Source organism: Engystomops pustulosus, chromosome 2 (assembly GCF_040894005.1).
Source record: "Engystomops pustulosus chromosome 2, aEngPut4.maternal, whole genome shotgun sequence".
NCBI lineage: Eukaryota > Metazoa > Chordata > Amphibia > Anura > Leptodactylidae > Engystomops > Engystomops pustulosus.
The window spans coordinates 163,688,430-163,701,913 of record NC_092412.1 but is presented as its reverse complement, the minus strand read 5'-3'; the positions used below and the strand labels follow the sequence as shown (position 1 = coordinate 163,701,913).

The following is a 13,484-nucleotide window of genomic DNA, read 5'->3' as shown; positions in this document are numbered from 1 at the left end:
TGGTGCTGTGAACTCGCTTTGTGTATTTGCCCCCTGTTCTGTGACATCACTGTGTGTGTATTAACCCCATGTGTTGTGACATCACTGTGTGTGTATTAACCCTGTGCCTAATAAATTCCTAAGGGGGGCTTACCTAATGATTTATTAAAGGAGAGCCCTGCCTAATAAATTTCTAAGTGAGAGACCTACCTAATGCAGCTCTATGGGGAACCCTTTGTCTAGCATTATGGGTGCACAGTGTGGTCAGTTGTGGTGTGAGCAGTATATATGTAAGGTGTACAGTGTGGACAGTTGTGGTGTGAGGGGTATATAGGAGAGGGCACAGTGTGGTCAGATGTGGTGTGAGCAGTATATATGTGGGGAGTACGTGGACAGTTGTGGTGTGAGGTGTATATATGATATGTAGATGGCACAGTGTGGTCAGTTGTGGTGTGAGGGGTATATATGATATATGTGGTGGCACAGTGTGGTCAGTTGTGGTGTGAGAGGTATATAGGAGAGGGCACAGTGTGGTCAGTTGTGGTGTGAGCAGTATATATGTGGGGAGTACAGTGTGAACAGTTGTGGTGTGAGGTGTATATATGATATGTGGATGGCACAGTGTGGTCAGTTGTGGTGTGAGGTGTATATATGATATGTGGATGGCACAGTGTGGTCAGTTGTGGTGTGAGGGGTATATATGATATATGTGGGGGCACAGTGTGGTCAGTTGTGGTGTGAGGGGTATATATGATATATGTGGTGGCACAGTGTGGTCAGTTGTGGTGTGAGGGGTATATATGATATATGTGGGGCACAGTGTGAACAGTTGTGGTGTGAGGGGTATATATGATATGTGGATGGCACAGTGTGGTCAGTTGTAGTGTGAGGGGTATATATGATATATGTGGGGGCACAGTCTGGTCAGTTGTGGCGTGAGGTGTATATATGATATGTGGATGGCACAGTGTGGTCAGTTGTCGTGTGAGGGGTATATACAGGGCCGGATTATAGGTGGGGCTCCCGGGGCGCTAGCCCCGGGGCCCCCACCATCTTGCCCCCCCAGGGGGCCTCCACCAGCTGACTATATGTCTGCCGACACAGACAGTAAGTAACGGGTACCGTAGACTTAGTTGACTTAGCGGGCAGCCACAGGTGCTGGCCGGCGGCACATCACTGCCACTGTTTTGCACATGACTGGAAGCGCTGCGATCGCAGCACAGCTGTCACTCATGTGACAGTTAACTTCCTGAGCCGATGCTTCCTGTCAGCTCAGGAAGTTAACTGTCACATGAGTGACAGCTGTGCTGCGATCGCAGCGCTTCCAGTCATGTGCAAAACAGTGGCAGTGATGTGCCGCCGGCCAGCACCTGTGGCTGCCCGCTCCAGTACTAGAACAGTCTGCTGGGAGCTACTGGCTGCAGAGCACAGAGTACTGGCTGCAGAGCATCGCTCCCTCCTAGCAGGGGAGCCTGGCCTGTATGTATGGCCTGTATGTCAGCTACACAGGTCGCGCTAGTGACGTCACTGCGAGACCTGTGTAGCGTGGAGGAGTGTCGGCACTTACTATGTGCTGCGCTCCGGAGCGCGGGCCCGGCTGCAGGCTGAATGGCAGAAATCAGGACCCCATGGAGATTTACAGCATGGAGAAGGCCAGAGGTGACAGCAGCTTTCAAAGTAGCAGGGTAATGTACTAAATAACCTCTGCTGCCCTATTGTTTATGTTATCTTTCTCTGTGAGACTTGAAGTGAATGTGGGGGAGGGGGCACTGCTGGGGCAGGTGAGGGACTCACTATTTACAATTAAAACTACATTAGATTATTATTAGGAGGGCTGGACACTAATTATTCAAATACTAATTATATTGAGCACTTTATTGTTATTGTGGGATACTACTAGGTTGTCACTAGATCTATTGTTATTAACTCCTTAACGCTGAGGCCCTGCATTATTTTTTTTTTATTCCATTTTTCACTCCCCAACTTAAAAATCTATAACTTTTCCATGTACGGAGCTGTGTGATGGCTTGATTTCTGCGTAACAAATTGCACTTCATAGTGACAGTATTTAATATTCCATGCTGTGTACTGGGGAGCGGTAAGAAATTCCAAATGCAGTGAAATTGGTGAAAAAAACACATTTGTCTCAGTACGATCACGGGGATACCAAATTTATTGTGGTTTAATACATTTTAAAAAATTACAACCTTCTGTATAAAAATAAAATTCTCTGTTTCACCATATTTTGGCGCAAATATATTTTTCATACTTTGTATGTGGAGATGTGTGAAATATTGTGGGATGAGCTGATGTTTTCTTTGGTACCATTTCTGATCACTTGTTATTACATTTTTTATGTTGCAAAATGGCAAAAAAGTGGCTTTCGAACAGTTGGGTGCTATTTTGCGTTACTGGGTTGAATGCCGAGAATAACCATTATCATATTTTGATAGATCAGACATTTTGAGATTCGGGGATGCCTAATATGTTTATGATTTTTACTGTTTTTTAATTTTTATATCAGTTCTAGAGGATTTGTGATTTCAATTTTTAGTTGTATTTTTTTTTATAACATTTGTTTTACTATTTTTCACACCCCTGGGTTGTCTGATTGATCCTACAATACACTGCAATACTACAGTAAGGCAGCACATGAGCTGAATGTATTATAGTAAATTAAAAGGGGCAATGTAAGTATCATTATTAATTTATTACACACATCCTAGGGCACAGTGTGGTCAGTTGTGGTGTGAGGGGTATATACTATATAATTTAGGAGCACGGTGTTATTCAGGTGACACTATAGTGTAAGTGACTGTAGTGTCTTTAGGATCACAGAGGTAATGCAAGGAGCCGACCACAGCCGAGCATGAATTCTTCATCGACAAGTGAAGGCCTGGAGAATCTTTATGAATTTCTATACCTGATGCAGCAGATCATCACCTGTGAGTTGTCAAATGTCACTTTCTTCTTCACACAAGGTAGCAGCATAAGTCCTGTGGAAGGAAAGATGTTAGGCCTGCGGCAGCATTCCTGCATGTAATATGGTGACATATGGTGACACGAGGTGCGCATGTGGATAAATTACACAGGTCTAATGCACCCCATAGGTCCATATTTTACATTGGTCTGCTGCAGCATGACCTCCTATGTTTTCTTGGAAAGGACTGTTGCCACTCCCTCTATGTGAAGCGCTCAGGTGTAACATTGTTGTATTCTAGTACACAGGGCAGAACTTTGTAATGTACGGGGTTACAGGTTGCAGCAGTACTTTGTGTAATGCCATATCTTACATACCACTCATGCAGTGGTGGTACAGATATTTGTGTTATGCATATTGTATTCCTATAGTAGTTATATTATTGTACAAAGGGGGCAGTATTATAGTAGTTATATTCCTGTACATAGGGGGTAGTATTATAGTAGTTATATTCCTGTACATAGGGGGCAGTATTATAGTGGTTATATTCTTGTACATAGGGAGCAGTATTATAGTAGTTATATTCCTGTACATAGGGGGCAGTATTATAGTAGTTATATTCCTGTACATAGGGGGCAGTATTATAGTAGTTATATTCTTGTACATAGGGGGCAGTATTATAGTAGTTATATTCCTGTACCTAGGGGGCAGTATTATAGTAGTTATATTCCTGTACATAGGGGGCAGTATTATAGTAGTTATATTCTTGTACATAGGGGGCAGTATTATAGTAGTTATATTCCTGTACATAGGGGGCAGTATTATAGTAGTTATATTCTTGTACATAGGGGGCAGTATTATAGTAGTTATATTCCTGTACATAGGGGGTAGTATTATAGTAGTTATATTCTTGTACATAGGGGGCAGTATTATAGTAGTTATATTCCTGTACATAGGGGGCAGTATTATAGTAGTTATATTCCTGTACATAGGGGGCAGTATTATAGTAGCTATATTCCTGTACATAGGGGGCAGTATTATAGTAGTTATATTCTTGTACATAGGTGGCAGTATTATAGTAGTTATATTCTTGTACATAGGGAGCAGTATTATAGTAGTTATATTCTTGTACATAGGAGGCAGTATTATAGTAGTTATATTCTTGTACATAGGAGGCAGTATTATAGTAGTTATATTCCTGTACATAGGGGGCAGTATTATAGTAGTTATATTCTTGTACATAGGGAGCAGTATTATAGTAGTGATATTCTTGTACATAGGGGGTAGTATTATAGTAGTTATATTCCTGTTGGACCCCTTTCACATGAACGTTATGGGGATGTGTATCCGGCCGTACAGACCAAATATCCGTCCTCATAGACGCCTATGGCGTCCGGCAATGGCATGGTGAACACAACGTATGTCACTGTACCGTACTGTCCACAGGAAAAAGAGCTTGCTCTCTTATTTTCCTGCAAGTACGGGGAAAAAACATTCTAAGAAGCCTTAAACTGTGTCTGCGAGTTGCATTTTTGGATGCGTTTGTAAACGAATCCCAGAAATGCACATCTATGTCTAATAAAAATTAAAATGATTGTCTAAGTCGGGGGCCTCCACCAGATTTTGCGCCCAGGGGCCCCCACCAACCTTAATCCGGCCCTGGGTATATATGATATATGTGGGGGCACAGTGTGGTCAGTTGTGGTGTGAGGGGTATATATGATATATGTGGTGGCACAGTGTGGTCAGTTGTGGTGTGAGGGGTATACAGGCGGTCCCCTACTTAAGAACACTCGACTTACATACGACCCCTAGTTACAAACGGACCTCTGGATGTTGGTAATTTATTGTACTTTAGTCCTAGGATACAATAATCAGCTGTAACAGTTATCACAGGTGTCTGTAATGAAGCTTTAGTGTTAATCCTGGTTCTTATGACAATCCAACATTTTTAAAATCCAATTGTCACAGAGACCAAAAAAGTTCTGGCTGGGATTACAATGATAAAATATACAGTTCCGACTTACATACAAATTCAACTTAAGAACAAACCTACAGACCCTATCTTGTATGTAACCCGGGGACTGCCTGTATATGATATATGTGTGGGCACAGTGTGGTCAGTTGTGGTGTGAGGGGTATATATGATATATGTGTGGGCACAGTGTGGTCAGTTGTGGTGTGTGGGGTATATATGATATATGTGGGGAGCACAGTGTGGTCAGTTGTGATGTGAGGGGTATATATGATATATGTGGGGGCACAGTGTGGTCAGTTGTGGTGTGAGGGGTAAATATGATATATGTGGGTGCATGGTGTGGTCAGTTGTGGTGTGAGGGATATATATGATATATGTGGGTGCACAGTGTGGTCAGTTGTGGTGTGAGGGGTATATATGATATATGTGGGGGCACAGACTGGTCAGTTGTGGTGTGAGGGCTATGTATAATATATGTGGGGGCACAGTGTGGACAGTTGTGGTGTGAGGGGTATATATGATATATGTAGGGTACAGTGTGGTCAGTTGTGGTGTGAGGGGTATATATGATATGTGGGGATGCAGTGTGGTCAGTTGTAGTTTGATGGGTATATATGATATATGTGGGGGCACAGTGTGGTCAGTTGTGGTATGAGGGATATATATGATAAATGTGGGGGCACAGTGTGGTCAGTTGTGGTATGAGGGGTATATATGACAAATGTGGGGGCACAGTGTGGTCAGTTGTGGTATGAGGGGTATATATGACAAATGTGGGGGCACAATGTGGTCAGTTGTGGTGTGAGGGTCAGATGTGAGGAGTATATAGGATGATGTCAACCATGTTTGTTTTATAAACCTGCATAGATGAGTCATGGATGGAAGAAGTCTCCAGGAAGATCAGAAAGAAGGGAAGAGACAACATCAGGGATGTCACCTGTAAGTGATTGGATGACACTGCAGCCTCTGTGCAGGACCTGTATATACTGCTATATGGTCACTATATGCTGGTACATACTGGTCTGTGTGTAGGTTATCATATAGTATTGCAGTATTATCCAGTCATTATGTAGTGGTGATAATCATGATTTAGTGTTATTATTTGGGCTTGTACAGAGGTGTCATTAGTGATATTGCCCTCTGCTCGTGGTGTTTGTATAATAACAATATGGCGGTAAAGATCATCAGTAAATCTAGTTTATATTTGGTAAATTGTTGGTAATACTGGTCTGTGTATAGAGTCTTGTGCTCATTATCAGGATGTTGGTATTATCTTTATGTTGTGGTGATGCTGTGTGCTGCATTTTGGAGGGATCATTTATAAATAGTTGCGCTATTGTTTGGAATATTGATCTTATGGTAGTTTTAATTGGTAAGAGTATTGTGGTATCATTTTAAAATAGTATGGCGGGAGTAGTTTTTGGTTTCTACTATCTCTAGAGCTTTTAAATAGTATAACTATGTGGTACCTTTTTACTTATATCGTTGTGGGAGGGGACCCCGCATTGGCTGCAGAGCTGGGGGGGCCCCATCCTAAAGGAGGTGCTCCATACCACTGGGACCCTTAATCTGGCCCTGGACATGTCCTATCTTTTTCCGGGGTAAGGAGCGGTACAGTGCCGCACGTGTGCTGCACCGTACCACTCCAATAGGGCGCCGTGCGACCATTGCGGTCTATAGGGGGCGTATATTCGCCGGCCATATATACATCACCCATGCGGCAGTGTGAATGTAGCCTAAAGGTGATATCATATAGCCATGCAACAGATCTGTTATAAAAGTAGAGCAAGTCTCAGTCTCGACAATTTTTCACAGATCACTCATAGGGGTGAATTTATAATAGTTTTTTTTTCTTTGTTTGCCATTGTTTTGGTGCAGTTGCAGCACAAATGCTGTTTTGTGACTTTGCTTTGCACCAAATGAACATAGGACTAAAGTTCGATTTGACATAAACCTTGCTTGCACCAAATTAATTAATACTAAGGTGCTTGTACCAGTTTTCTGTCAGACTTTTCACTTTCTTTTCAGTGGAAACTGCTTGCAAGAAGTGTCTGCACTAAATACGTGTCACACACAACCCTTTTGTATCGTGGCTGCACTATTCGTCATGTGACACAAATTTCTGCACTGAAATGGGTGTTCCGGTGCTCAAGTTGTCACATTTATCATGCAAAGTCCGACAGATTTCTCTTCAGAAAGCCAATTACATTTTAAGTTAAAAGACAATAGTATTGGTAACTAGTTACATTAGAAACTATTTTGTTTGACTTATGAGAAGCTCATTTGTTTTACTTTGAGGGCAAGTATTGTGCACTGAATTTTTTTTTATTGTTTTCTTGTTAAAGGGGTTATCCAGGTGTTTAAAACTACTTAGGGTCAGGCTGGGGTGGGCTATTTACAAATAATAAACATGTACTTACCTCCCCTGACGCCGCTATTGTCCCGCACCGCGGTCCGTTTGATCCGTGCCCCTATTTGTTTACAACAAGCCGCGCACAGGGAACTCCCGGTCCGCGATGCGGCTGGCTCCTCCCATCCGTCCCTATCTCTCAGCGGTGTAAGCCCTGTGCGCCCTTGTAATCAAACCGGTGCACAGAGGAGACGGACCGCGGTGTGGGACATCAGCAGCGCCGGACGAGGTAAGTAGATGTTTATTATGTTTAAATAGCCCGCCCCAGCCTGGCCCTCAGTAATTTTTAACACTCGGATAACCCCTTTAATAAAAACAAACCTTCCTATGCTTTCTTTGGTCTTGTATTAGTTCCTGAGGAGATATTCTGGAGTTCAGTTAAAATTCCCTTATCAACATATGTAGGGACATTTCCAGGTTTATTTGCAGCAGTTAAACGCAAACCAGGACATGATAACTTTAACCCCTTAACGACTTGGCCTTTTTTAGTTTTTTCACTTCCATTTTTCACTCCCCACCTTCAAAAATCTATAATTTTTTTTATTTTTCCACATAAAGAGCTCTGTTATGGCTTATTTTCTGCGTAACAAATTGCACTTCGTAGTGACGGTATTTAATATTCCATGGCGCGTACTGGGAAGTGGGAACAAAATTCCAAATGCAGTGAAAATGGTGAAAAAACACATTTGCGACGTTTCTTGTGGGCTTGGATTTTACAGCTTTCACTGTGTGCCCCAAATGACATGTCTACTTTATTCTTTGGGTTGCTACGATTACGTGGATACCAAATTTGTATAGGTTTTATAATGTTTTCATACATTAAAAAAAATTAAAACCTCCTGTACAAAAATTTTTTCTTTGATTTTGCCATCTTCTGGCGGCAATAACTTTTTCATACTTTGGTGTACGGAGCTGTGGGTGGTGTCATTTTTTGCGAATTTTGATGGCGTTTTCATTGCTATCATTTTTAGGACTGTGCCACCTTTTGATCACTTTTTATAGATTTTTTTATATTTTCCAAAATGGCAAAAAAATTTGACTTTGGAAGCTATTTTCCGTTACGGGGTTAAATGCAGTGAAAAATGTTATTATATTTTGATAGATCGGACATTTTCGGATGCAGCGATACCGAATGTGTTTATGATTTTTACTGTTTATTAATATTAATATCAGTTCTAGGGAAAGGGGGTGATTTGAATTTTTAGGTTTTTTTATTATCATTTTTTTTAAAACTTTTTTTAACTTTTACTTTTACTATTTTTCAGACTCCCTAGGGTACTTTATCCCTAGGTTGTCTGATCGATCCTATCATATACTGCCATACTACAGTATGGCAGTATATGGGGATTTTACTCCTCATTCATTACAATGTGCTGATAGCACATTGTAATAAATGGGTTAAAACGAGACAGCTTCGGGCCTTTGTGAGACCCGAAGCTGTCATGGCAATGGATCACCGTTCCCTGTGACGTCATCGGGGAGCGGAGATCCGCGGCAAGATGGCGGCGCCCGTGCATTGCCGGCGGCGATCGCCGTGAAAGCTGCAATATGCAGCAAAGACTTACCGGCTATGGAGAGGGCTCGGCCCGCGAGCCCTCTCCATGCACCGGGACCCGGCGTGCGCCGGGAAGGGGTTAAACAACCACTGTACTAAGTATGTTTTCTACAATTTTTAAAGTCCTGAAAATACAGAAAACTCTTTGAATGAAAAGGTGTGTCCAAACTTTTGATCTGTACTGTAATTGAGCAAATGAGCAAGAGCAGTGCAGGATTCTGATAGAGATACATAAATTAAGACTTTATCAAACAAAGAAATGCTAACACCTTCCACAGGGGCATGCTTCTTAAGATATGTGTTTAAATCTCAGTATACCCGATAGCCTTGTATAGACCTGATGAAGCACCCATTGCAGAGGTGTGAAACGCGTTGTTATATATAGCATTCATTTATCTGTGTGTTTTTAAATATTTATTAATAAAAATACATAAAAGTTAGACTGTCCATTTTTCTCAACTTGGATTTATGCGGAGGTGATCATCTTCACCCTGCATTAATACCTATCAAGTACATCTATGGGAATGTTGAAAGTAGCCTAGTGCATCCTCAGACACTCCCAGAGACCTGCATCGGTTTTATAAGTATAAAATATACTTTAGTAAAAAGAAAATTGATGATCTATACTATTTAAAAGGAATTTGGCTTAAAGGGTCAACATACTTAAAGGATTTTTGAGGAATAAATAAATATAATTTTGATGACCTATCTGCTCTATTGGACATCAATATCAGCTACAAAGGAGATTCCTTTATGTGGTAATAGGTTAATACAAGTTAATGTTCCAACATATCTATACTAATATATATGATAGTTATCTATTTTGTCTGCACCAATATCTAATTCCTTTGTTGTACAAATTGCACCCACAATTTGAACTTGATCTCAAAGAATATAAATAGTGCAGCAGTTTACTAATTTATAAACAAATAATATGTTTAAAGAGAACTGATAAAAATTTATTGCAAATCCAATTTTGAGAGGCCCATGTTACAGTACAACTTTAATTCATTCACCTAAATATTTCCCATAATCACATCTGATAAAAATATATAATATAAAATATATAATTAGCCCCCAAAAAGTGAATTCTTCATAGTTGGTTGTTTCACTGATTTACTGAATTTTCCAAATGGTCTCCAATACTTTGGGGGCATTCTTTTCCCTCTGTCTGCAACCTTTTAAGGGACGAATCCCGCCTTGTAAGAAAACTTCCCTGTAATCCTTGAAAACCACCAGTTGGGGCTACACGCTTATCTGTGGAAAAAAAAAGAAATGCTGTAAGAATCCTAAATTAATCCAAAGACAGTCTCTAAGTATACTTGGAGGAAATTGGACTACCAAGGACCAATAATCAACTAAAAGCACAGTATGACCAATTAAAACATAACTTACTATATATCTTTAAAAGATCAAAAAATAGGCATAAACATCTCTCAAATACCCCTAATAAAAATGTATATAAGCAGTCTGTGAGTCAGAAACCACCGGTGCTCAAATAAATGTGCAACAATCTTACCACACACTGGACATATAGGGGTAGATATGGCAATCAATCACAGCTCCCCTTTAAAATATGAGCACTGGTAAAATGAAACCTGAGCTGTGATTGGTTGCCATGGGCAACTAGATATGTTCAAACTTTCATACACGTGATAAATCTGCCCCATAGTCTCAGGGCCAGGAGCGAATGGAGGTCACTGGGAGCTCACTACTGTCCCTGTCCTAGAAGCTGACTCCTCATATACCCATTGTAGCTCCAAAACCCGACTCCTCACATACCCTTTATAGCTGCTACTATAATGGGTATGTGAGGAGTCTGCTTCTAGACTGGAGAGTAGTGAGCTCCCAGCGATCTCCACCCACTGCGACTACACGTTTACAGCAGTTCAATCTGAGGTTTAAGGGATTTTGGGTGATTAAACTAACAAAACAAAATGGTCCTGGCCAAGTCACATAAAGTGGATCACTGCTCTAACTTGTGACTGCTTGACTATGCATATCCAAGCATCTATTGTGTGTTGGGAAATATCAGGATGTAGGGTTAGCCTGTGGACCAGGGCAGCTGGGAATTATGGATAAGTGTGTAAGTTTTGGGACCCCCATTTCAGGTGTTTTAAGAATATTTTACTTCCATTTAACAAATAAATCACCAACAGTGCACAGCACACGGCTGAAATTTGATGCAGACTAAAATTGGTTAGATGAAAATTTCTAATGGATGAAAAATGGATCCACTGTTTTCTGTATTGAATGGAATATTGGGGAAAAATGTGACCAGATTTTGAAGTTGTACAATGGTAAGAAAAATGTTATTTTAACAAAACAAAAATGCAGAGAAATGTAGTTAACTAACCTCCTGGAGATATTGGATGCATTAGTCTGTTCATTTGAATATTCCAGTGTCGAACATTAGTACTAGCTTGATGTAGTTTCCTCTGAGCCACCTAAGTTGAAAGAAAATACATTTAGTTTTTTTTAAACAAACTTTTCAGTTTCCATCCAATATCTACAGTATAGGAAAGATTAAATCTTATAGATTGCAGATCACCAACAGTCTACAGTAGATTAAAATGATGAGGCCAGAAACACATTAACATTTGCCCTCAGTTAAGGTACCAATTTAAAGTGAACGGTACAGTTATGGTCATTTTATCAAATAATTTTATGTGATTTATGTGAAAACAAACAGAACGATGCCTGTTTTGTGTTGCTCATCCTTTCCTTTCCAAAGTTATGAAATTTTCTGTTCTGAGGTTTTTGACAAAAATCTTTCTCACCAGAGGGGAAGTGGGCGGAGACTATTGTCTGTCAGTCTATGCCCTCAAGCTGAGGCCAGTGGGCTTGCCCACAGATCCCATGATGCCTTATGTTCTTTGTCAAAGTTATTTAGCATTAAATCCATATAGTTTTCTACAAGTAAATCCACTGAACAGTGCACATACAGGATGTATATGGTGACCAGCCTGGAAGCTCTAATCACATGGAGGAGCAGGGAACATGTAATAAGTAGAAAAAATCATTAGTACAGGGTTAATAGCTTATATTTACAGAGTTGATATTGCCATGACAAGGTGGGGGAAGGGAGCAGCATGGAGAGCAGAGACAGACAGGGAAAGTTCTGCAGAATCGCAGACTGGGATGAAGGGCCTGATAGGGAACACAGGGAGATCTTGTACCTAACTATTCTGTGAAAAAAAAAAAAGGTTTTAAAAACTGTGCAAATGAACCTTAGGGGCTCCTTCTCCATAGATGTCAATGGAACCTGGAGCTCCTCAGCCGAATTTTCATAATTTTTTAAACCTTTATTTCTTAAAAACAAGGAGTAATAATTTGAGGGGAAGGGTGATAAGGGGCAGGGGGAGGAGTGACTTGCAGCCCCACTACCCCGGTCCAGAGGTGTCGGTTAACAGAATACCATAAGATGGGGAACCCTTGAACAGTTTCTAAGGCTGCCAGGTATTTATCTTGAGTACAGTCCACCTCTGCTGACAGTTCCTCCAGGCGGGTCCACTCAGCCATAGTGTGGGGCTTGGAGTATCTCCAGTGTCTCGGGATCACTAATCTTGCTACAATGAGGACAAATGATAAGAGATCCCATTTCTGGGCTCCTATTGATCCTTGGAGCATTGAGAGCAAAGCCACTTCCGGAGTACTGTCAACCGATGCGTCTGAGATTGAATGATATGCCGCAGATACCTGCTCCCAGAAAGTCCTGATTCTGTCGCACCCCCACCAGATGTGTAACATATCTACCTTTGCCGCCACACAGCACCAACAGGTATCGGGGACAGAGGGGTAGATTATGTATAGAAGAGATGGAACTCGGTACCACCTAGAAAGGATTTTGTAGTTCCTTTCCTGTGAGGCACTGGCCGAGGAGAGCTTGTGACAGTACAGGAAAGCCTTCTACTATTCCTCTGTGGAGAATGATTTTCCCAGATCACTCTTTCACCCTGCAACAAACACTGGAGTGGAGGTATCCGACTCCCAAACCAGTAAAGCATAAATTCTGGAAAAACCATGTTCTAGGGAGGGGGATGACAGATGGAAAAGGCCCTCAAAGACTGTGAGGGAGGACTCACAACCATTATCATTATAAGCTGCAAGTACTCTAGCCACGACAATGTACCCACGTCTGGGACGTCCATAATGTATCCCTTGTCAGTGTACGTAGGAAGAAATTCCGGGTTGAGGGGGCTGTGCGGTCTGGAAAGTATCTGTCCTTTCAGCAGTCCCTGCCATAGGGCTAATGCCATACGAAGGAGGCTTGAGGGAGGGGATGCAGGTGGTATGGATGTAGGCGGCAAGGAAACAAAGCAGTATCAAGGCTTGATGGTATAGTTTCACATCAGGCAACCCTGCTACCCCTTCCGCTTTGGATCAGATTAGGTACCTCCACCCTATATGTGGTTTAGACATGACCCATACAAAGCATAACATCACCATTAATAGCCAAAAAAAATAAGGGAGGATGTTGAAACAAATAACCATGAAACAAATACAGAAAACTGGGTAACACATCCCTCTTTAGCGTATTGATACGTCAAACCATGACAACTGTTTTGTCTAGCACGTAGCAAGGTGAGCTACAATAAGGGCTGGTAGTTCAATGAGTATAAGTTTGAAAGATCGGTAGGTA

General features: G+C 41.4%; 1 protein-coding gene across 5 annotated transcripts in view; it reads right to left on the bottom strand.

Moving 5' to 3' along the window:
- Positions 1-9,774: 9,774 nt before the first annotated feature.
- DEF6 (DEF6 guanine nucleotide exchange factor) overlaps positions 9,775-13,484 on the bottom strand; it is a 180,059-nt gene continuing 176,349 nt past the window's right edge. For 3 of the 5 annotated variants that reach the window (XM_072137195.1, XM_072137191.1, XM_072137192.1), the window contains 2 exons: positions 11,199-11,289; positions 9,777-10,099 (listed from right to left, as the gene is read on the bottom strand). In XM_072137195.1, coding sequence (XP_071993296.1) covers positions 9,951-10,099; positions 11,199-11,289 — 240 coding nt within the window. In that variant the 3' untranslated portion in view covers positions 9,777-9,950. Of the gene's footprint in view, positions 10,100-11,198; positions 11,290-13,484 lie in introns of all 5 variants that reach the window. The other 2 variants (XM_072137194.1, XM_072137193.1) reach the window with 2 other exon arrangements.